This window comes from Typopeltis vanoorti, chromosome 4 (genome assembly GCF_054136105.1).
Source record: "Typopeltis vanoorti isolate ZY-2024b chromosome 4, IOZ_Tvanoo_1.0, whole genome shotgun sequence".
Lineage (NCBI taxonomy): Eukaryota > Metazoa > Arthropoda > Arachnida > Uropygi > Thelyphonidae > Typopeltis > Typopeltis vanoorti.
In genome coordinates this window covers 157,129,175-157,155,366 of record NC_143552.1, presented here as the reverse complement: position 1 = coordinate 157,155,366, position 26,192 = coordinate 157,129,175, and the positions used below count along the sequence as shown (strand labels likewise).

The following is a 26,192-nucleotide window of genomic DNA, read 5'->3' as shown; positions in this document are numbered from 1 at the left end:
GTTGAGTTGGGGTGTGTTTTCAGATTTGTTCCAGTAGTGACTTTTCGCTGTTCGCCCTGGTTCCCTGCCAAAAACAACGGGGGCCTTGTTTAACTGGGCGATGCCCAGCCGGCATGAAATTTTGTCATGTACCATCATTTTGTATTTTGGTTTAAGCCAATAAGAATACAATTTGGTCAACTAATCCCAAATTGCCAGCCCATTCTTGTTCGTTCAGTATCCAAGTAGATACCCAACAGGGTGCACCACGAGAAGGTGAGGATTGGACATTAGGTCAGAAGCCCTGGTCGGTTCTCCTCATTCCTTTAAAGGCTACGTGGAAGTCTTCTCTCAGTTATACATTTTTGACCCTTAAGCACCCCGAAATTCTTTCTTGGATGAAAAAATTTACGAAGAACGTAATCTGTAAATACAGCAGAACAATTGGAGCTTGTAATACACCACTCTTAATGCTTAATGGAAGGAATGACGTCATCATGCTCACGAATTTCTTTCTCTCAACTAGGAAACACTTCTCGAGTCTTGAATATTTTTATGTGGTAAATTTAAAGATGCATTAATTAAAACTCTTGCCGCGTATATAAAGGGATTGTCGTAATTAATTTCACTGCATTAATCAAATCCTGTGTTAAGCAAGGGATACCTGTATATATGTATATATATATATATATATATATTTTTTTTTTGTTGTTGTTAGGTCATTCCTCCTGCCATGTTAATAATCGACTATTTAGACTTACATGCTGGAAAGTTTAATGGAAAATTGACTGAAAATGATATAGTTACAGGGATAGAATGTAAAGAGTATTGTATTTTCAGGAAAAATAAAAGGAACAGGACAGGAGGTGGGGTATACCTGATGATAGCTGCAGAATTACAACTAGCAAAAGTAGAAGTTAAAGATGATATTAGGTAAGACAGTGATGGTTCATTTGAAGTTATCTGGTGTACGATAGGGGCAAATAGGACAAAATATGTTGTTGGGTGCTGTATAGACCAGGGGGTTCCACAGGAAGATGCTGATGCCATGTATTAGTAGGTTAGTAAAATGAGTGTAGGCCGAACAATTATTATGGGAGACTTTAACTATGAGGACATCGATTTAAGGGAGGAAAGGGGGCAAGGCAAGATCGAGTTGACATTTATAAGTTTAATTAATTGCTAAGGGATAATTACATGAAACAACATGTTACAGAAGGGACAAGAGGTTTGGATCTATTAATAGCATCAAAAGATGTATCCATAAGCAAAGAAGACACACTATCTCCAGTTGGGGAGAGTGACCATGCAGTCTTATTCTGTGAAGTTGCCAAACATGTGAAGTTCTCTGTCAACAAGGGATTTATGTTCAACTATAAGGCTGGTGATTATGAGAGATTCAGGAGTCATCTTGGAACAGTGTCATGGTTTGAGAAGCTACAAGGAAAGTATGTCAGTAGTGCGTGGCAAGTGGTCAGAGATTGCTTGAGAGTAGCAGTATCAGACTGCACACTCAAGGTCAGGAGGATAAACCAAGTTGGAATTAAGTAGATGAGTAGGGATATAAATCAAGAGCTGTAAAAAAAAAAAAAAAGAAAATATTTTTGAGGAAATAAAAAGGAAAATGTGATCAGCATACTCATGAGCAGTACAAAGTGCAAGCAAGAAGGGTGACTAGTATGGTAAGGAAGGCCAAATCAGACTATGAGAGATAATTAGCCAAACAGGCAAAAATAAACCCAAAAGAGTTTTTTTTTCGTTATGTAGCAAGTAAGAGGAAAAATGACTTTAAACAATGCTCATGGTAGGAAGGTGATTAACCAAAAGAAATAGTTGAATTGTTGAGTGATCATTTTGCAAAGGTATAGCATCCAGGTGGTGATTTTACAGAGATGCATATCAACATTAAGGTAGATAAACAGGAGGTGTTCAGCATATTAAAAAATATGAATGTGAACTCAGCAGTGGAACTGGATGGCATAGCCTCTGACAAAGTTATTCAATCTAAGTCTCAGCTCTGGCAGTGTTCCAAGGAAGTGGAAAGAGGATAAGATAGTACCACTGCATAAAGGTGGCTCCAAGAACATAGGTATCAAGTTACAGACCAATTAACATATCGGGAGTGGTATTAAAGTATTGGAAAAGTCGGTGAAAGGTAAAATACAACAGTGAGTGGATAGGGATGCGGTGCTCTATAGTGGGCAGCATAGCTTTGTAAAGGGTAGATCCTATCTTAGTAACTTATTCGCATTTTATAATAAACGTGACAGCAGAATTGGATAAAGGTAATGGCTACACCATGATACTGCTTGACTTTGCCAAGGCATTTGACAGAATACCAAATGAAAAACTATTACAAAAACTGGAGAGGATGGGAATGGATATGAGGCTAGTAGCATGGATGGGGGGGGTAACGGAAAGATACAGGAAAGTAGTATATAGTGGAGTAGAGTCTAGGAGAATGATGGTGACTAGTGGAGTCCCTCAGGGTTCAGTATTAGGGCCACTACTCTTTAATTTGTATATCAATGACATGCAGAATGATTTAAAAGGGGATATTCAGTTGCTTGATGATGATGCAAAACTGGAAAGAGCACTAGTTGATAAAGGTGATGTAGATATCCTGCAAGATGATTTAAATAAATTGTGGGCAAAGGATAACAATTGTCAATTTAATGTTGTAAAATATAAGGTTATGCACTTCGGATTGCATCCAATGAAGAGAGGCAAACAAGTGCCACCATCTCATGGTCCCTAACCACAACATAGTATATTATTGTTTGAAACAGCATGTTTTCAACAACAGGACCTCTACAGTCAATTTTTTGAGTTTGCAGGATGAAAAATCAGAGTTACTGGGGAGAAAAATCCACTTGCTTATGCCTGAGATCAACTAACTTGGGACTAATTGAAGAAAGAGTTAGAAATAGTTCTAGCTGGCAACTAGATTTGAATTCAGTATGGCTTTCTTTGGGTCGCCTAGTACTATGATGAAAATACCACTTCCACAGGGCTATATGAGCCTTAGGTATTCTTTTAGTTTTTGCTCCATATTAGTTTAATTCTTTTTACTCAGCACATAATATTACCATTCATGTTAGTAAAATTTTCTATTTTATACATTAGACTTTATTTATTATTGTACTTTTGTATTTTCTCAAGGGCTCATTTCAGCGAGTACGGGCATGGCAAACCCGAGGCCCCTGAAGCTGGACCATGCCTTACTTCATATAATATACACCAGTTATATTATCTGTAGACCGGTCCCTTCTCTTCTTGCTCCTTTTCCCAAATGCTATTAGAGGATTCGAGAGCTAGGAACGATTCTTTCCTGTTTTCTCACCTCATGCAGTGGGAGTCTGCCTTCTCTCACCTTAATTATGGACACTGCAGCAGAGAAGTGGCAAGCTGGCTGCAGTATCTACCTTTAAACTGCATGAGTATATGGCTAGATGACTTGAAAAATGCTACCGCATACGTGCACTTGCCCTAACACCACATAAGGCAGGTGAGTAGTTTACAATGTGGTCTGCCAAAAATATTAGCCATATTTCAACAATTAATGTTCGGACACTATTCAAACCTGGAAAATTAAAAGTGATTGAGAAAGAATTGGAAAGATTTAAATGGAATGTAATCAGAACCTCTGAAACCCATTGGCCAGGCAAAGGAATGTTAGAGCTAAAATGCGGCAGAATATATTATACAGGTAGAAAAGATCAACACAGAGAAAGAGTTGCATTAATTACCGTAATTGCCAGTGTGTAAGATGCACTTTTTTTCTTTGAAAATAGGTCTTAAAAACAGGGTGCATCTTATATGCCGATACTCAGTTTTTTATTACTTTCATTTCTGGAAATTTTCTCTGTTCCGAGTTATGCGATTTATTTCTTGCTTCTTTGCGGTGTGTGAGAGCATTCCAGTTACGTAGAGTTCAGTGGATGTGCATGCGCTGTGTCATCGATGACAGCGCATTTGTCCTGTTCGTTTAAACTTTCCAATTGTTATCACAGTTGTTGTGAACGGTGATAAATTTCTGCCGTTAAATTTTCTCTAAATTTCTTGGCAAATTATGGTTGAAGAACATCGGCATTGCTACAATATTGCATACAAGCTACGTGTGATTGCATATGCTAAAGAACATGGAAATAGGGCTGCAGAGAGGCATTTTGGGCCACCCCCAACTGAGAAAATGATAAGAACTTGGCAGAATCAGGAAGAGGATCTAAAAAAAGATTTAGAAGAGGTTTCAAGTGTCTCTTCATTTAGCTCTAGAGACGAATTTCTGGGTTTTGACGAAGAAGATTAAAAGATGGATACTCTTTCCTAGTTAGATTAGATATTTGTTGAAAGTAGACCTACTTATTACTTTATATTTGAAATACTGTAAATTCATTATAATATTCAGAGATAAAGTTTATTTTTCTAAACAATGTGTACAAAAAAAAAGGGGGGGGGGGGGTCTTATAGGCCGGTGTGTCTTACACTCCAGCAAATACAGTAATAAAAAACATCTGATCACTTCTCTCCTGGAAATCAGACCAATATCTTCTAGAATAATAGCAGCTATATTCAAAACAAAAGAGAAGAACATATACCTAAAAATAATTCAAGTATGTGCACCTGATCAATCACATGAAGAAGAATATCTAGAATTTCTTGAACCTCTTCAAGATGAAATAAACACTACTAAGAAAATAGACATCACCTTAATCATGAGTGACTTCAATGCTAAAATTGGAACATTCACAGAAGATAAAAGAGATGTAATGGGAAAGTTTGGGCTAATGAAACCAATGAACGAGGTGAAATGCTACTAAATTTTTGCAAGTTAAATAATCTATTTATTGCTAATACAATATTTTATCACAGTAAAAGTCATAAATATCCCTGGACCTCCCCAAATGGAGAAGTTAAAAATTGTATAGATTATATATAAAAATAAACAAAAAATGGATATCCTCAATTAATAATGCAAAAACCCTAAGAAGCATAGATATGGACACAGACCATGAACTTTTAACAACAAAATTAAAACTGAAATTTAAAATCACAAAATCAGCTCCACAATCTAAAAAAATAGATGTTTTAAAACTAAAATCATAAAATTATAAAAAAGAGTATATCAAACTTTTAGAAGAAAATCTCAATGACAATCAAACAGAAAATATAGGTATCCCTCGATTAACATGGCTAATTAATCCCTTGATGTTACCGCATATATCAAAATCATGTTAATCAAATCAAATAATCAATAGTAAAAATTACAATTCGTCCATGATCGATTACTGTATTAATAATTCGTTTTATATGGTACTCTTTTAGGAAAGATAAAAAACGAATGCAAAGTAAATGTTTAATAAATACTTATACCTACATTATTTACTGCAATTTTTTTTATCAAAAGAAGTTATCAAGAGTTGTTTGAAGAGTTTTAGTTTTTTTCTTATCGGCATAAATTCTATGATAATTAAACTCTCCAGACCTCGGAAAACAAGCAACAAAACATAAAGAAAAAACACTGCAAATATAATACATGATGGCACAAATTAAATGGATACTGAATCCGACATTATTTCATAACTGAATATAGATACTAAAAGTTTTGGCAGATGCAAGCATAAGCAACCATATGGGCAACTCGTAGTAAAGGTGAAGAAAGCTCCAGATCACTTTCCTTAGTATTTTCCATAATGTAAAGCACATCTCCTAGAGGACATGTATGATAAATAAGTCTTAGGCTCTCTATTTCAGTAATACATGAGGGTTTATTTATTTTCAGTTACAATCTAGAAATTCTTGACGGGGTCACGGAATCTCTCAGATACAATTTGCTGTCAAATCTCACAAACCTTTATATAACATGTGTTAAACCAAACTGACAGCAAAAAACAGTGCAGAATATCACTAGTAATATGTACAGCTACTCATGACCTCCAAGCTATATTCTGAATTGTGTAAGAATATTTATATTAAACATTTTGCATGTATCTGTCAGATCAGCTGCGAGCTCCACAGGGTTAGAGGCATGTTAATCAAAATTCTTGCCGCGTATATCAAGGGATTGCCGCAATTAATTTTGCCGCGTTAAGCAAGGGATACCTGTATAGAAAAGTTATGGGAATAAGGAAAAGCATTTTAAAATCAGCAACTGAGGCCCTTGGTCATCCTATTAGGACCAATAATGAGTGGAAGACTGATGAAATTCTGAATCTGATTGCCAAAATAAGAGAAATGAAACTAAAAAATCAAAAGAAAACCTCAACAGAAAACAGGAATACCTACTGTTTTAATTAAAAAAGAAATAGATTTAAAATAAAAAAATGAAAAGAAGAATACCTTGAAGAAAAAGTCAAGCAATGTGAATATACCAATAAAAAACATGATTTAAAGACTTCTCAGAACAATAGAGGAAATATCTAAAACGTATATTCCTAAAACAATCACACTAATAGATCAAAATGGAAAAATTATAGGAAACAAAGACAAAATAAAGAAAATATGGTACAACTATTTCACTGCAAAATTTTGGAAACAATAACACAAAACATCTACCAGAACCTAATGTAAAAAGCTCCATAGAACCAAAAATTCTTGAGGAAGAAATATATAAAGCACTCAATGAAATGAAAGATGAGAAAGTTACTGGTTTTGATAATATTCGCAAAGAATTATAGAAAGAAGGCAGAGAAAAAGTCATAAATTACCTAGGGAAATTATTTAACAAAATAATTATTGAAGAGATATTTCCTGAGACTGGAAGATATTAAAAATAATTCAATTGCATAAAAAATCTAGATCTTAAATTCATGATCAGCAAAATAAACCAAACTAAATGGACTGAGAAAAAGACCAATCAAATAGTGAGGGATGAATTAAATTACAAAGAACTAATATTAGACAAACTACCGTATATTACCGCGTATAATGCGAAAAATTTATCGTAAAAAATACTACTTAAAGTTAGGGGTTTGCATTATATGCGGATCTTAAAAAATGTAACATCTTATTAGACTTGCACACACAGAATATATATACTACCTAATGCCTATGGAACCCCTGGGCGGGATATTAGCAGTTATATCGGTTTAACCACAGTTCATTTTAAATATTATTCGTTAAACAAACCTAGCCTAAAAATGAGCCAACAGAAATGTAAACGTTCATCTTTTCAAGCAGGATTTAAATTGCGTGTCATGCAGTTTGCAGAAGAACATAATAACAGTGTTGCTATGACAGAATTTGGTGTAGCAGAGAGTATATTAGACTTTGGCGTAAGCAAAAAGACAGTCCTGAAAAAATCTCCAAAACCAAACATGCCCGTCGTGGAGATGTACCATACTTTCCAGAACTCGAGGAAGAGCTAAATGAATGGATTTTGATGCAACGACAAGATGGCATTATAGTAACAAGAAATGCAATTCGTTTTCGAGCTCTACAACTCAAGAATGGTAAATTCAAGGACACACCAAGTATTTCATCTTTTCTTGCTTCGGCTGGGTGGTGCAACTGATTTATGGAACACAAAGCATTAACATTATGACAGAAATTGCGCAGAAGTTACCAAAGCAGCTTGAAGAAAAAGTGGAGTCCTTCCATAAATTTATCATAAAATTACAGAAGTGTGACAGATATGAACTTTCCCAAATAGGCAATATGGATGAGACACCCATGTACTTTGATATGCCTGGGAATCGAAAAGTAAACTCAGTTGGTGAAAAGAGTATCCTCATAAAAACAACAGGACATGAAAAAACACATATTACCGTTGTTCTAGCATGCATGGCAGATGGAACAAAATTAAAGCCGACAGTGATATTTAAAAGGAAGAAAATTCTGAAGCATATGAAATTTCCACCAAGTGTCATTGTTTGCACCAATCAGAAAGGTTGGATGGATGAAAGTGTACAATTGTGGTTGGATCAAGTATGGAATATATGTCCAGGCAGCTTGTTACGTCAATGAAGCATGCTATAGTCTGGGATATGTTCCGGGCACATTTAACGGAGGCAAGCAAAGAGAAAGCACGTGAGTTGCGTACAGACTTAGCAGTCATACCAGGTGGTCTAACTTCCGTTTTGCAACCGCTTGATGTCAGCGTGATTAAGCCATTTAAAGATCACTTACATGAAAAATGGAGAGAATGGATGTCATCTGGTTTGGTGAAGATGACAAAGGGGTGGGAATTTTCAGAAGCCTGAGATGATCCTAGTCACCAGCCGGGTTATAGAAGCTTGGGATTCGATACCATCTGAAATGATTCAATGCTCATTTCTTAAATGTGGAATAAGTAATTCAATGGATGGATCCAAAGATGACGTCATATGTGAAAGCGAGGATGATGAACAACAAAATGGAGAGCATGATGACGATGACTACAACTGCTACACTGATGATGCAATGCCTACAGATGAATTTATAAATGAAATGTTTGATGACTCAAAAGATGAAGAATTTAAAGAATTTTGACATTTTGTTTTAAAATAAATATTTCTTTCGTTAATTCGTATTGTATTATTTATAATGTTATGGAAGAAGATTAACAGATCGCATTATACGTGGACATAGCATTTTAGGGCTAGTTTTCAAACAAAAGTTCTAGTTCGCATTATACATAGATTGCATTATACGCGAAAATATATGGTAAATAAAAAGAGATTAAAATGGTATGGGCATGTAAAGAGAATGTCAACAGAGATTGCCTTACATTGCCCTACAAGGATGAAAACCACCAAACAGACAAGGGGCAGACCAAGGATAAGCTGGATCACCAATATTAAGAAAGCTGCTAAGATCAACAGCCTTCAAGTTCTTTCAAGAAAGACTTTATAAAGAGAAGAGCGGAGAAGACAGACCCATGAAATACTCAACCCGTCTTGACAGAAGAGAATCAATCACTTTTGTATTTTATTTTGATTTTCAAGGAGTTTGTTGAAAGTTTATTTTTCACTTGGTTTAATGCATAACATTATACACATCCACAAAGAGATGTGTTTTGCATTATGGAAGATACTGAGATAGGAATGATGTTAGCTTGGTCCACCTTTGCTACCAGTTTCCCGGTGTTGTACTACCTTACCCCAGTCCTGAAGATATTTTAAGGTGCAAACTTTGTTTGCTCACACTTAGATAAAGGATTAAACTAAATTTATTATAGTCTAACCAAGTGAAAAATAAACTTTCAACATCTTTCTCTAAATCCAGAGTAATTTAATAAAAAGGTGGCACACCTTTTGGCAACTCCTATAGGTAATGATGACCTCGCTATTGCTTCTGCCTGGTATCTCCACTTCTGGGCCTGGCTCCCACTAAATCTCCATGTTTGGGTCTGCCTCCCATGCTGGATTATGAGAGGCTCTGCTTGGGGTAGGTTTTTGCCTGTCTCTGAGTAGAGCCACTGCTGAGATTATGGCTCTGTCTGGTGGTGGGGTGAGCCTGCCACTGGGTAGAGCCAACGCTGAGAAGTTCTTCTTGGTGATGGGGTGAGCCTATCACTGAGTGGAACAAAGCTGAGTTGGACGATCTTTCGGGATCGTCTAATTTTTAGAGAGGTCTTTACTTAAATACACCTCAATAAAGGTCGAAACTAGTCTGGGTAGTGGCCCTTCCCTTAATGCATAACATACATATCTGCAAGGAGATGTGCTTTGCATTATGGGAGATACTGAGATAGGAGTGATGTTAGCTTGGTCCACCTTTGTTATGAGTTGCACAGTGTTGTACTACCTTACCCCAGTCCTGAAGATATTTTCAGGCGCAAACTTTGTTTGCTCACACTTGGATAAAGGATTAAACTAAATTTATTATTATGTCAAGGAGTTTATGAAGTAATGTTGTTTCTCATTAAACAGTGTTTATCATGTTTAACTGTGTTTATCATGCCAGTGAGAATTAACACTTTATATTTAAAAACACATAACTGCCATTGTGAACATTTCTTTCTTTATCCTGGAAAATCGAACAAGGTAGATACTGAGTTGTTCTTATTTTTAGATATGCTTGCATTTATTTGAAATCTAGCTATAGAATTTGAACTATAAATTTTAACTCTTATTACTATTATTCTATGTCATGTTTCTTAATTTTTATAATGTATTAAACTTTTTTCTTTATTGTATTATGTCATTTTCAAGTTTTAAAAATTTCGCATTTGGCTTGCACTTTTAGCATCTTAAGCATGAATAGCACAAGCTTCATAGTAACTTCCATGATGCTAAATCTGCAGAAGGAAAACCATTTATAGGTTTGATTTTAGTCACAGACTAGGAAATTTTTGTTTGTTCTCAGTACATTCCAGACTTAGCTATAGAAATCTTAATTACACCAACAAGTCAATTGTTGGTGTAATTAAGATTTTTTCCTTCTATATGAAATGTAGTTCTTTAATCCTAATGTCTGACAAGCTGACTGCTGTAGAACACACAAGTATATACAAATAACTATAAGTTAACCTCTTCCTATTGGGTGCATGAAAAGGCATTGGGTGATTTATCTATTTTGCAACATGAATACAGAATTATTTTTCAAATGCTTCTGTTCAAATCCTCATTATGTAATTTATAATATAACCCAGCCACATGCTTACTTCATTTAAAATGTTTTAAACATCATTAATAAGCAAGATAGCCAGCTGAGAGATTGAAAAATAGGTGGTCTATATTCAGAAATATTACAGAATTCAAGGTTACAATGAAGAGGAGACAAACTTATGGATTAAAAAAAAACTATATATTATACTAAACAAAAAATTATAATCTATTAAAAAAAAAAGTTCTTAATCATACTGTTATTCACATACATTCTATCTGCATACAATAGGATAAAATACGAATGAAAACCAGTACATAATTTCTTGAAAGTTTTTTTTCCCAAGTTGTGGAGGAAAAAAAAAACCTAGTCACTAAATTTGGTATGTACCTTCCTAAAGTTAAGTGTTTCTTTGGGCCCCCTGACATGTTGAGTCTGCATCAATGCCAAACTCTTTAGTTTTGTTTTGGATTTTACGGAATAAATATTTTATTTCTGAAGTACCACAATCCTTTTTCATGCCAAAATCTTAGTTCATCTAGTAAAAATATCTGAATGAAATTTAATGCTTTACCTCAGTTCACTTCTTCCTAATACTTTAATGTCTTTGCAATATTCTTTAATTTCATCAGTTGTCAGCCGATGGTTTTTGATTTCATCATCTTCAAGAGTAATCTAAGATAATAGTAATTATTATAATAGATAAAGAAATTTTGTAATTTCTCACAAAACCTTGCACAGAGTAACCTGACTACCATAACACAAAGTTAATAATAAACATGTGGTTATTAATATCATCTAAATAGCAAAGGCTGATATCAGAAACAGACTTCCAATTATTAAAAGGTTATGATTTATTTAATTAAAATGGAAAGGATAAGAGAAGATACGCAAAAACGTGAAAGAAAGGCGACCCCTTCCACCCAAACATGCTTTTTGTTTATACATTGATCCTACACTAGAAGTCACAAGACCTATACAATAGTACTATGCTGAGGCAAGTGATTATAGAGAAAGAAATAATCTATTAACACATTTCTTGAAAAGCTAAGAGTTATACTCATCAGAAAAAACAGCATGGGGAAGGTTGTTCCAAAGAACAGAAGTAGATGGACTGGAGGATAAGACATTCATTCAATATTTGGACTGAACTGTATACAGATGTTGACCAGTGGCTGTTCTAGTTCTCATATGACTAGAGAAAACTGGAAGAATGGTGGCAGCCAGTTCAGTGGAGCTATTGTTATGTGGGTATCTATAAAACAAGCATAATGCAGAAACAGAGCACCTTAAGAGAAAGTTACTGGAGCTAGTCTGCAAGAGAGAGAGAGAGAGAGAGAGGGAGAAGTAACCTATTAGGCAGACCTGTCCACTTCTCTCTTCTGTAGACAATCAAGAATTCTTAGGGAGAGTTTGGGTGCATCATCTCAAATGTGAGAAAAATATTCTAAGGCTGGACCCATTTGAGATTTACCAAGCATTAGGAAAGAAGCAGGAGAGAAGTAGTGTTTTAAACAAAAGAAAATACCAAGGTTTTTAAATGATGAGAAGGCTACTGATGTAATATATTTATGCCAGGATAAGATGGATGTAATGTCAAACCAAGAGGAAGGGGAAAGAGGGAAAACTGATCTCAAAAGGATATTGGAACATTATCAAAAGTAAGAGAGAGTGAAGTAGGATCTTTCTTGTAGATAAAAAAATAACAACTATGTTTGAATAGCATTGTCCACTAAGTTGTTTTCAGCCCTTGAGAATGGTGAGGAGGAGATCATTTAATATATTGGTTATGGAATATCTCGAAATTCCAATCATTTCAATAATACAGGCTTTCTCAAATGAAGAAGAGGAATAAGAGTAATGTCATTAGTAAAACTATGAATAGAATTTGAGTCAGAAAGCAAATGTCATTCAGCCCTTGAGAATGGTGAGGAGAAGATCATTTAATATATTGGTTATGGAATATCTTGAAATTCCAATCATTTCAATAATACAGGCTTTCTCAAATGAAGAAGAGGAATAAGAGTAATGTAAAAGTTAGTATTAGTAAAACTATGAATAGAATTTGAGTCAGAAAGCAAATGTCATTGATGCAGAGGAGGAGGAAAAGAATTGGCAAGCATACAGAACCTGAAATACTCTAAAAGTGATAAAGAAATCTGATGAAAAGCAGCCACATAATATGACAAACAATGAGTAACCAGAGAGGAAGCTGGCAATCTAATCACAAAGAGCAGGAGGGAGACTGTAAGATGGTAGCTTGTTCAGAAGGACTCAATGCCAGAAACAATCAAATGCCTTTGAAATATCAAGAACCACCACCACATAGGGCTTCTCAAAATCTTTCCATAGCCTGTGTCCAAAGATGGATAAAGTTAGTGAGAAGGTCTGCTATAGAACAAGAGAGGCAGAATCCATACTGATGAACATTAATTGACTGATGAGTTTCAAGGTAGTGAAGGAGCTAGTTGTTCATGACCTCCATCACCTTCAAGAGTACTAAAGTGATAGCAATGATACTACAATTTGATGGCTGACTTTTATCTCCCTTTTCAAGTACAGACTGGATAAAGATATGCTTCCGTGCTGCTGAGTAGAATGTCAGATGAATACGACAGCTTATATAAGCTGTCATATGTCACCTAATATATGATAGGTGTTAATTCTGGGGCATGAGTTTTGAGCACAACTGGAGGGGGGGGGGATATTATCTACACCAGGAGACTCGAAGTCTGCCTTATCTTTGAACAGTTGTTACTATGGTATCATAAGAATATAAAAGAGGTGGAAACAAGAAAAGAACAGAAGTTATGCACAACAGCCTTAACAAGGGAAAACAGACAACAGTCTGTTGAGCAGGTGGCAAGATTGCATTTGGCCTTTATGAAATCTGCTTTCCACTTTGGATCTGTTGATAACTTTTTTTTTAACATTTGTTTCAAATTATGGTTAAAGTTTTTGATGTGAACATATGCTGTATTTTTTATCATGGACTACAGAGGTACTATTTTTAGAGAATCAAAGCCTGGACAGAGGTGGGGAGGAGGAGAGTGGAATGGGAAATGAAGGCTCTCATTCCAGTAAGGATTATTTTGATTATTAGTTCAGAGTAAGTTAGGTTACTGATCTGTAGAAAAGGAGACATGACTAAGATTATGATTTGAGTTGTCAAGAGGGGAGCTGCCAGACATATCTACAGTGTATTTGGAGGAACAGCTAGTTAAGAAAAGTCCCAGTGTTAGAAGAATGGGATTCTGGTATTATGTATTCTGGTTAGTAGGTTAACTAATTAAGTTAGATCACGACTGATAACAAATGATTAAATCTTTCCTTCCAGATTCGACTTCCCTAACAATTCAACCAGAAGGGAAGATTGAATGTTTATTCAAATAAAGGTCAGGTAAGGAATATCCAAGTTCATAAAAATGTACGATGTACATTCCTCTTTTTTTTTTTTTCTTTTTTTGGCAGAACACATCATGCAAGATGCCAATTGGGTTTTGTTAGGGATAGTAGACTGAGGTTTGGTGCTTGTAAACAGTAGTGTATATCGTTTTTGTGATTTGTTAATTTTTTATGGAAGATTTCTTTTTACATCTGCAGTGATACTAACATTTCCATGGTTATCTTTCATGATAAAGTTGGTGCAGGAAGCTTAAAAAGCAGCAGCATGTAGCTGAGGTTAGGAACTCACACACAACTCCCATATAGGGAGCAAACCTCCAATCATGTGTGGCCTCAGTGTCCCCTGCATGGTGCTATACTTAGACTCCTCGAGTTCCATATTACTATCGAGTTCAGTCCAGTGCACTAACAGTCAGCCTGCAGAAACTGCATTACTGCTCTACCCTCAAACTGAGTTGGTGGAAGTGCCCTAATTCATTAATAAAGTGTGTTGTGCATTCTCAGCAAGGCCATCACTGACACTATATGTAAAAAGAGTGGGAGACAGAAATCAAAGAAAACCATCTCTGGAGACAAAACATAGCAGTAGCCAGTTCACATTTCCAATGAGCAGGTCAGTGGTATTTCACTCAGTGATAAAAGATGTCTACCAACAAGTCTAGTTGGTATTTCCTCAGCTAGGGAAAGATATGCATATAAAGGGACAATACTTGCCACCCCAGAGCCCAGTTTGTGGAAAGGCCACACCATGAGAAGTAGAGGTTACATATTGCACATCGGTGACTGCAACAAAGAAATAATGCAAATGAGACTGTTCTATTTTAGTTGCATGTACAACATACAGACATTTGCTCTTCCTTCGCAAGTGTATAAAAGATTTAAGTAACATTAAAACCAGCACAACCTTCCATAGAAATGGACTAAAATATAATGTGAAGTGATGTGTTTGTTCCCTATTTGCAGCAATTAACTGATTATCATAAAAAAATTAGCAATACTTTTATAATGATTACAGTATTACTATGTTATTGTGCAAATATCATGATTTTGGTGTTATAGAGATTTTTCCAGTATTGAGCTGAAGATATTCAAGATCTCAATCTTACACTTATAGGAGAGGAAGGAGAATGAGGAGAGTGTGATATTGGAAAGAGAAACAGTTTGTCAACACACCACAAAGTGAACAGTTATTTTCTCAGAAAACTGCTTTAGAGATAACAGCAATTGAATTATTTAAAAAAAAAAAAAAAAAACATTAAAAATCATTTAAGAAATATTAAAAAAAGCTGCTGAACCTAAAAATAATTTTCAATAATTAAAAATTAATGAAGTTACATAAACAAACGATTTGTCTAAATTTAAAGAAAAACCTTTAAAAACAAGTCTCTTTCAGGTTTTTAATAAAATTTTCTACTTCTTCATGTACTCCTGATTGCATTCTTTCTGAATTTTTTCAAGGATGTGAACATTTCTGTTTACATCCTCTTTCATTTAGCAATTTCTTCAAGTAACTATTCCAGACATCTAGAATATTTTCAGTCTTCACTTTGTTCATCTGATTCCTTTTACATACTTTGCAATGTTACAGTGGAATATGATGTTAGTAATGCTTAGTCCATTTTCCAAACAGAAATTCAGAAGGAACTTAATTAGCTTTGTTCTTTTCTACAAAATTTTCAAACATTTCTATATATTTGGTCTTCATTTCCTGTTCTACTGTTCTGACCTCCAACAAGGAAGAATACATTCTATTTATGTTAGCTATCTTCTCTAATGATCCAAAAAATCCTTCTACTTCTTCCTTAGTAGAGCCTTCTGTAGGGCACAGGCACAAAAGTTTCATTACCAATGTTGACCAGCACTGATCTAACTGATATTATCTACTATTCAAGATTATTTTTGTATTTAGTGTTGAATATCATAGCTACTCTTCCGTTTCCCTAATCATTACTGCCTGAGGATAACATCCTGTATTGTTATTTAGAAGAATCTCACCAGTATTTGTCTTTGTTTCAGGTTAATAAATTATGTTGATGTAGTACCGATCTAATTTTTAAGCCAGTTCTACTTCTTTAATGTTGATGCTTCTTACACTGATAGTGCCTATCTCTTGAATTCTGCTGATTCTGAATTGGAGTTTGTTACAGAAGTTTATTGCAGAGGTGCATTGCTATTTAGGTGAGAGATGAATTTCCCTGTCCAATATGAGACTGCCACCTGATTATTGGAGGCATAAAGTGGCTTGAAAAGGTTCCATGTTTGGTCTCTATACCAGAGTTTCTGGACTATATAAAAATAAATAAAAAAATTTATATATATATAAAATTGATAAAAATAGAAGAAAAAAAAACCTTAGCCCATACGCAGTGCACATATACTATAGGTTTACTAATAACCTTTCATGGGTGGGAAGCACATAAAAAGTAGCTGATTTGTCACTGTTCATCCTGGTTTGCTGACAAAAATATAAGAAGCCTTGTTTAACCTAGCAGCATCCCAGCCAGAATGAAATTCCATTATGCTATACCATCATTTATTGTGGTTTATGCCATTAAAAATATAATCTGGCCAGCTAAATCCGAAGCTGACAGCCCATCCTTACTCGCTGACTTTTATCCACATCAATATTTACTAATAAGATGTACCAAAAAAAGGTGCGGGGAATGAACATTATATATTAAATGCCTCAGTTTTTTTCTTCATATTCCTTTAAATTGACAAGTCTTATCCAAATTATCTAGTTTTGACCCTTAATCATTCTCCTGATAACTGAAAATAACTGAAATATATATTTTCATGAATTACAGTCAATTGTTGCTACAGAAAACACCAATATTATAACAAACTAACAAAAAGTTCAGCCAAAAGTCCAGAGGCACATTGCTATTCCATAGAAAATTCACTACAGCACACTATCCAATAAAACAAACCATTCTCCTGTAGTTCCTATGAATTCTCTATAAACGAATACTTTTAAAAACTATCGTGTATGCATAGATATCCAATTTTCTTCTTCTTCCTTTCCAGGCTTATAAGCCAAGTGGCTTGTTCCGGACTCAATTCCATCTTTTTAAGGGTCTTCCTCTGCATCGAGTACCTTTTGGGTTTTTTAATTTGTAATTTAGAATTTGTTTAGGTATTCTGCTTCTATTCATTCTTAGTATGTGTTCTTTCCATTTTTCTCTACAGCAAATCACTGTTTCATTTAGGGAGGTTGTAATTCCAAGTTTTTTTCTGATTTCGCTGCTTTTCATTTTGTCCATTATTGTGACTCCTTCAGTTCTGTGCAGAAATTTCATTTCGGGTGGTTCAATTCTTCTTTCATCTGCTTTTTTTATTGTCCATATCTCACTGCCATAAAGTAAGGTTGGTTTAGCAACTGTATTGTAGATTCTTATTCGTGTGTGTTTTTGTACATAATTGGGTTTAAAAATTTTATTTATAATGCCTGTTACTTTTAAAAAGTTTGATATCTTTGGTTCTATATCAGCTTCATTTTCATATGACATTGTGCAACCTAAATATTTGAATGTATTTAATTGCTCTATTATTTTGTTGTTCATTACTATTTTGCTTCTTATTGGATTAGCACCTTTGAAGGCCATGACTTTTGTTTTGTCTGTTGATATTTCCATACCATATGTTTTTATCAGATTATTTAGACTGTATAATGATTTTTGTAGCTAATCTGGTGTTACGGTTTATCTTGAATCCTCCTTCATTAATTATCTTCCATTTTTTTGATTTTATCTATGTATATATTAAATAAAACCGGTGAGAGAGGGCAACCCTGGCGTACTCCTCGATTTATTGGTTTCCAGCTTGATGTTGAATTATTATACTTCACAGATATTTTATTATCTTGATATATATTATATAAGGCTCTAAAGAGTTGGTTTGGTATTTCATATTCTTCTAGGATTTCCCATAGGTTTTCTCTGATAATTTTATTCAAATGCTTTGGTGTAATCTATAAAAGCTATGTGTGTTTCTATGTTCATTTCTCTGTGTTTTTCAATTAATAATTTTAATGGAAATGCAAAGTCTATGCAAGACTTGCCTTTTCTGAATCCATTTTGCTCTTCTATTAATTTTGGGTCTACTATACATTTAAGTTTATATGTTAAGATTTTTGCATATACTTTATAAACAGGTACCAAGTAAGCTGATTTCACGATAATTATTACAATCAGATTTGTGTCCTTTTTTGTAGATGGGAATAACTATTGCTTTGGTCCAATCTTGTGGGCATTTTCCTTCTTTCCAGATCATATTATAAAAGTTAAGTAACCTGAGTGAGAATTCAAGTCCTGTATATTTGATAAGTTCCAAGTTTATATTGTCTTCTCCTGGAGCCTTTCCTGTTTTGCTTTGGGTTAATGCTTCTGTTAATTCTTCTAGAGTGACGTTTTCCAAGTTATCAGAGATGTTTACAAAGGGTAGTTTTCTGTTTTGAATGTTTTCATCATACCATAGATCTTGGTAGTGATTTTGCCATGTTTCTATTTTAACAGTATTAATATCTGCTTTTTCTCTAGTTTCATTGCTTAGATCTTTGAGGATTTTATATGCATTAGGTCTTTTGAGCGTACAGTCTCTCTCTAATTTTGTTACAAAATTGTTCCATCTGTTTCTGTTTATTCTCCTGCATGTTGCTTTTGCTATTGCTTTTTTTCTGTTGTATTCGATTTTTGATTCTATTGTTTTTAGGTTGAGCCAGTTTTTATATGCTTTTTTCTGTTCTTCAATAATGCATTTAATTTCATCATACCAGTCCCTAAGGCCTCTTTTTCTTTTCCACTTTTTCTTTGTTCCTAAACTTTCTTTTGCAGCTTTTGTCATTATGGTTTTTATGTTTGACCATTCTTCTAAGTTCTGATTTTGTTTTATACTTGTCATCCAGTTCTTTATTCTTTTTTGGTACAACTCTTTAATACTACTGTCGTCCAAAAGTCTAACTTTGAAAGATTCAAAATTTCGATTTTTCTTGTGCTTTTTTGTTGTTTTCCATCTTGGTTCCCATTTTATTTTTCCAATTAAAAGGTAATGATCTGATTCTATTTCAGATACTCTGTATACTCTTCTATCTATTATCATTTCTGACATTTTGATATTGCTGATTATATAATCAATAATGCTTTTTGTGTCTCTCGTTTCCCAGATAGAAAAGAATCCATTTTAAGGTTATTGCTTATAGTAAAATCTCTTAATCTATTTCCATTTCTATTACAGTTAAGTTCTCCGATAGGTCCTATATTTGGTTTATATGGTTTATTACCAATTCTTGCGTTGAGATCTCCTATTACCAAAATGTGATCCTTAGGATTGGTCTTATTTAATATGTTCTGCAGTTGGATGTAGAAGTTTTCTGAATCCTTCTCTTTTCCTTCTTCAGGTGCATAAGTTCCAATTACTGTCATATAGCCTCTGTCTATTTTAATTCTCATTTCTATTATTCTATCGCTCCAAAAGTTGTAATGGATTATATTGTTTCTAAGAGATTTATGTAAAAAGATTATTACACCAGATTTAGCTCTCTCTTCTGCTTTTACCCCATTGTATATATAGATATAATTTTCAATTTCGTCTGTTCCTCTCTGCTTTTTTTTAGATTCTGTAATTACTGCTATTTTTACATTTCTTTCTTCTAGTGCTTGGTCCAGTTCTATGATTTTGTGGTGGATGCTTCTCACATTCCAGGTGGCTATATTCCAATAGGTGTATTTCTGCTTTTTTTTTTTTTGATAATTTTCTTCTCGAATCCTTATTCCAAGCCGGTTCATTACCAAAAAAGTCTGTCCGTTTACTATCTTCACGAGTCTTTTTAGTGGGCTAAAATTTTGACTGAGAGGATTACTGGCCATCTGCAGTCTAGCTTGGTGATGGGGCTGCCATCTTGAGGCCTTCAAGCTTGCCTTAAGTGGTAGGAGAGAATTTTAAAGAGAAGACATAGAGATAGAAATAGAATGACCCATAGCCCTCGATTACTCTAATAGCATTAGGGTCATGAGTTACAAGAGTTGGGCGAGGAATGCCATATAGGAAAGATTAAAGAGCAAGGAGGCCTACCTCAAAGAAGAGGGAAGAGAGAGAATAGACCCAGCTAAGGGACCATGGGAAAGCCACTTCCCTTGCTACCAAGATGACAGCCCCGTGTGGCCCTGTTGGTCCACGAGTCCTTATTCAACATATTCGGACCACCCCGCCATATCTGGTGGGCTTCCCTATCCGCCACCCAGGGGATGCGCTTTCTAGAGGTTACAGGGTCTTCTGAGAGATATCCAATTTTAATGAACTTAAAATCAGTTCATAATGAAACAGGTCATGTAATTCATCCTTAAATGAAATTTATCAATATAAAGTATAGCAACTTGTTAAAATTAAGTTTTAAATCAGACTATTTTCTGATTCCCACCTGGGTAACAGATTGCATATAATGCTATAACAACTGAAAAGTCCCAATCAAAATCCCATAAATACAATGCCATAGAAAAAGAAATTCACTATAACAAACTGTGGCAGCAAAGAGTTGTCAGGAAATACTGGTAAAAGCATCCATGACTTACCATGCATACTTTCTTGGTGTGTATGGGGGGGGGGGGGTTATAAAACAGTTTGGTTAGACAAACGGGTTAGAGAAAAAAACATAGGTTACATGACCATTTTATAAATAACAGTTTTCAAGTTTTTCAGTTCAGCACTTCTAAACTTATGGGAGATCAGAGAGGGGGAAGGAACTGAGTGGACATGGGTAAACTTTATGATAACATTCATATAAATATGAACATTTAATTCAAGGTTGCTGATTTTTTTTATCTGTGTATCAAATTAAGCAGGGTTTATTTTATATCTTATAAGAAAACTCTTGGCATAAAATTATACTCATGGAGCTATATTACTATAAGTGTGTGGGGAATGCATTATGAAACCACAACATGCAGCATATCTGAATGATAATCAGATACTCCATAGTGCCATTACTAGTCGCTGTATTAATATTTGTAAGCTTGGATTTACATTGATAGATGTTTTTTTAATTCTATTGTGTCTTTTGTATTTTTATGAACAAAATAATAGCAGATAAATATCATGTTTGGAAGCTGGCTAACTGGAGTGATAATACATCCCCCCCAAACACACATTTCCTTCTGGAAGTAAACTAGTAGCTTTTAATGGGAGTGAACCTTTTATAAACCAGCATTTCCCACTGAAGTAATATTAAAGAAAAAGAACAAAATGGTATCCCTTATAAAATAGTACAAAGGTTGTTAATTTGGCTTCCAAATTATTTGGTTTATGGTGTCTGGTCATTAACCAGGTTGCACATTGTTTACCAAAGAACAGGCAGAAATCTATGTCAAAAATAATTCTGATGCAAAGGTTTTAGTCTATCTTTTTCATTGCAGCTTATTCTCAAACTATACTGTCCACACAAAGTTATTTTAATAGAATATCAATTATTAGTTGAGAAGTATCTTAAGTAAAAAAAACAAGATGTCATTTTCAGATAATAATGATAAGGAAAAGGAAAGAGTAGCTATAATATTCAACAATAAACATGAGGATAATCTTCCTGAATGGCAAGCAACATCAAGCAGAGTGATGTGGACAAACATCAAATTAGGGAATTGAACATTTATGCCTAGGGTCCCACAGAAGGTTCACTACATTTTTGAATCATTAGAGAAAGCAGCTGACATAAATAAAAAATTGGTCCTTGCTGCAGATCTAAATGGCAGAGTAGGAAATCAATAGCAGAAATAGAAATGTTTTGGGAATTGGAGAAAAAAGCCAAGCAAATAATAATGATAAGAACCTGCTGGATTTCTGTTCAGGACAGACCAGTCATTAATAATACAATATACCAACATAAAAATGTACACAAATTCACATGGAGAGAGGATGAGAAATACTAAAGTATCATTCACTATGCTGATATTGTCATGCTGGTTCAGGACACAAGAATATACAGCAGATTTGAAATAGGAAGCCATAACCATTTAGTTTTGAGCAGGATAAAATTGGAAAACTTAGAAATAATTCAGCTTTCTAACCAAGCTTGATAAGTGAAGGTGAAGAGTGAAGCCCAGATTGAAATATCAAGAGCGATGAAGTGAGTTTCAAACTATTTCATAGCTTATGAAATAGTTTGAAATATGTCACGAGTATAGAAGTGAGGGTGATAGGATGATAGTGTGATTGCTGGCTTATCTTTTTTTTTTTTTTTTTTAGGGATATGCTGGATAAAGGCTTGTTTCCATGCTGTTGGATAGTTGTCAGATGAATATGACAGCTTGTATAAGTGATACTGAATTAGCATAAGTTTTAAGCACACATGGAGATATCACCTGGGACAGGGAACTTATGAGTATCAATACTGTTGAGGACTTTTCTGATGAAAGATATCAGAGGAGGCATGCTGTAGAGAGCCCATGGTATACTGGGAGGAGATTTACCTTCGCCTGTAGAAGAAAAGGCTGATGACAAGATGCCTGCCATATGGTGAGAAGAAACAAGGAAGGTAGAAAGGACCCTCCCATTTAGCCATTACAAGGTCTGCTCAGAATTGCTAATTTTTATGCATTATTATGGACTGGTGTAGGCTGAGTGAGAAGCTGGTATTTGACTCAAGCCATTAGCTATACAACAAATTATGAATTTTTATCTTGGACTGCTTTAGTGCAATTGCTGGAAAACCAATACTTGGAGAGAAGTCTAGGACATTAAGTGGAGTGGGGAAAGACGGTCCTGAACTCTAAGGATCATTTCAGTTACTATGTCACAGCAGATGTTTAGATCAGGAGTGCAGAAATAATAAAATCACATCATGGAAAAGAGAACTAGAAATCCAAATGGTCATCTCAGTTTTCACCACTGTAGTGCCATACGACACAAAGACAGAAAAAAACTAATTTGTACAAACATGGGCAAGGTTATGATTGGAATTACCAAGAGAAGAGAGCTAGCATTTACAGTATATTGGAGGGAGAGCTGGCCAGCACGTTCATTGCCAATCATGCGATATCGCATGATGCGAGTTCTCACCGGTCGGCCGATCACGCGTTATCGCGTAGACGTTGCTATCAAGTAAAAAAAATTTGGCCACTACACGAAATTCCAATTTTCAGCTTGGCAATGAACGTGTTAAGAAAAGGTATTTTCGTCACAAAGGGATTCACATCCAGGTCTTTCCAACAAAAGCACAAATGCTGCAAAGATCTTGTGACTGTGCTCTACAGGCATTTACACAATCTTTTCACTCTCCCTGTTAAAAATATGTACTGGATCTCTCTCTCTCTCTCTCTCTAGCAAGTCGAATGAGCAGTAGACACTTCTCTAATTTATAGCTCTCATTATTACTGATTATTCCAATTTACTTCTGGATCTTATTCAGTTTTTTTTTTTTTTTTTTTTTTTTTTTTAAATGCATGCCTTATGAATTTATTTTTGTGCACTGCTTTCAGTCACTGCTTATAAAAATAAGAAATGATAGTGACATATTGTCAGCTTCCCATACTGGCTCCACAAAATTTTTATAATTATCACTGTTTTTTTATCAGATATAAGAGTGGCAATAGTATGAATTCCATGAATACATCCTACAAGTACAGAAAAAAGCAAGCATTATGTTTTTCATTGTTTGTTGTAAAAAAATATGAATATATGTAATTAAGTAATCATGTCACACACACAGAGAGAGAGAGATGACTTACCTCATTACACTTTCCAAGTAATTCAACATGATTATTAGCAGTAATGAAGTCCAAGGCACTTAAGCGGTGATAAAGAGTTAAATCACCTTCAGGATAACCTTCTGCTTTCTTTTTTTGTTTTTCGGGATGTAGAATATTCATAACAGATTTTGGTTCCTGGTCCACATCTTCAAATACATGTGAGGGATCTAAAAACTTTGGGTCAATTTTATCAGGAGCAATATAGCCTTGACACACTACAAAAATTTCTGCAGACTCATTACGTGAAGCTTGAGGTTTTGTTGCATGAACCTATTGATACAAACATACAATTCAACATCAAAATCATAAAATGAGATATAATTTTTTGTATACATCAAAAGAAAAGTGAAAGTGAGAAATACTGTTTTTGAGTAGAGACAACTGCTCAACAACAGCATTTCTTTCAAATGTTACCCTTAGAGAGTCTGGGGCAGGGGAAGCATTTTCCCTTTAGGAGAATGGTTATCTTTTGTAACAATGCACTTCTTCCAGTGTTCTCGTGATTAAGTCATTGTGCCAACACGAGATACTTTTCCTTTCCAAGTTCTTTTAATATGAAGAGATGAGGAGAGAATTCCAATCATAAAAGGCTAGAAATCTACAATATATTAGTATAGTGGATTGAAAATTAACTCAGTTACATCTAGACAATAAGTGATGTTATCATCACTTATTGTCTAGATGTAACTTTAAAACAAAAAAACTAAGATCTGGAGATGATTAAGAGAAGTATCCATATATCAGAGGAAGTGAAGCTTTACCTTCCTTTACCTACCAATAGAATAAAAATGAAAACAGAGAAACTACTTTAATCAATTACTACATGGCCTGAAGATACAGTCAAAAAATTACTTCTGCACCAGGCTCGTTCCCTGAGAATTTACGGTCTACTAAAGATACACAAACAAAACACGTTACTCCGGCCAACAGCCCAAATTATCACCTGGCCAAGAAATTAGCGGCAACACTCAAGGAGTTGATAGGTCATTCCCCCTCCTATATTAGAAACACACAACACTTCATAAACATAATCAAAGACATTACATTAGAAAGAGATGATTTATTAGTTAGTTTTGACGTCTCTGCCCTCTTTATAAATGTCCCAATCAATGACACAATCCTTCTTTTACAGAACAAATTCCCTCCAGATATCACAGCGCTCCTTGCGCATGGCAAAATGCTTTCTACCTACAAAAAGGCAGCCAGCCAGGGCTCATCATTATCACCCTATTGCTAACTTTTATATGGAACATTTTGAGCAACATGCTCTAGATAAGGTATAGCTAATATATTAGCTATTCTATAGCTTAGATATACAATCTTTATATACCAATGTACCTCTCAAGGAAACTTTAAAATTACTTGCTGACATCCTTCCTCAAGATATTATAAAACTATTCGATTTCGTAATACATTCTGGATATTTCATATGTCAAAATAAATTTTACAGCCAAGTAGAGGGAACAGCCATGGGAAGTCCTCTTTCTCCTGCTTTAGCCAACTTTTATTTAGAACATTTAGAAAAAGTCCTTTTCTCATCTATTTTCCCTCAACCATCTTTTTGGGTAAGATATATAGATGACATCTTTACTATTTGGCCTCACAGCAAAAACTCTTTACCTTCTTTTTTAAACAGTATTAATTCCTTGCATCATCGTATAAAGTTTACTATGGAAATAGAAGAAAACAACCAGTTATCTTTTTTAGACATTCTCCTCATCCGGTCACCTTCAAATATTCTTACAACTACAGTTATACAGGAAACCAACGTTCACAGGTCGTTATATTCTTAAAGAATCAGCCGATCATCCATGTCAAAAAACAGGAATTATAAAATGCCTCATCAGAAGAGCCAAAACTAATCGTTCTACTTTTGATTATCTACAGAAAGAACTTTCTACTATCCAACAACACATGAAACTCAATGGTTTTTCTAAAAAAAGTACTCAACATCTTCTCAATTCTTATAATCCTCCACAAAACAACAAAGTTTCAATACGTCGAGTGCCTATTCCTTATATCTCCAGTATTTCAGAACCTATCGCAAGAATTTTAAAGAAATATGATTTAACAACTACATATTCACCTATTAACAAATTGTCTTCTCATTTTCCTTCTCCTAAAGACAAACGCTCAACTTTATCTCTTCCTGGAGTTTATCAAATTCCTTGCAACTGTGATCTCTCCTATTTTGGACAGACTGGACGTTCTCTTGAAAAAAGAATCCAAGAACATCAATCCTCCATTCTTCACAACAAACCTGAAAAGTCTGGATTGGCTCAACACAGGATTGAAACTGACCACAGCATCTTTTGGTCCAGGACTTGCCTCTTACATAGATCCTGTTATAGGTTCAAACGTTTGTTCAAGGAAAGCATGGAGGCCTTGCTCCATCGTCCCAACCTGAAATCGTAATGACTGTATATCTATATCAAAAATCTGGGAAAGTCTAATCAAGATTACTCATTATTATTTTTTTTTCAATCATGTCTCTACTTCAAAATATTCCGCGTGAAGTTATATCACTTAATACTTAGTGATATAACT

The 26,192-nt window shown here is 34.7% G+C and overlaps 1 protein-coding gene across 1 annotated transcript in view; it reads right to left on the bottom strand.

Annotated features, from left to right (window-relative positions):
• The window catches only part of LOC150107785 (pre-rRNA 2'-O-ribose RNA methyltransferase FTSJ3), a 288,470-nt gene that overhangs the window by 167,192 nt on the left and 95,086 nt on the right, over positions 1 to 26,192 (bottom strand). Inside the window, exons 7-8 of the mRNA XM_090391539.1 lie at positions 23,625 to 23,915; positions 11,081 to 11,181 (exon numbers count right to left, since the gene is read on the bottom strand). Of these exons, the coding sequence (XP_090247665.1) occupies positions 11,081 to 11,181; positions 23,625 to 23,915 (392 nt within the window). The remainder of the gene's footprint in view (positions 1 to 11,080; positions 11,182 to 23,624; positions 23,916 to 26,192) is intronic.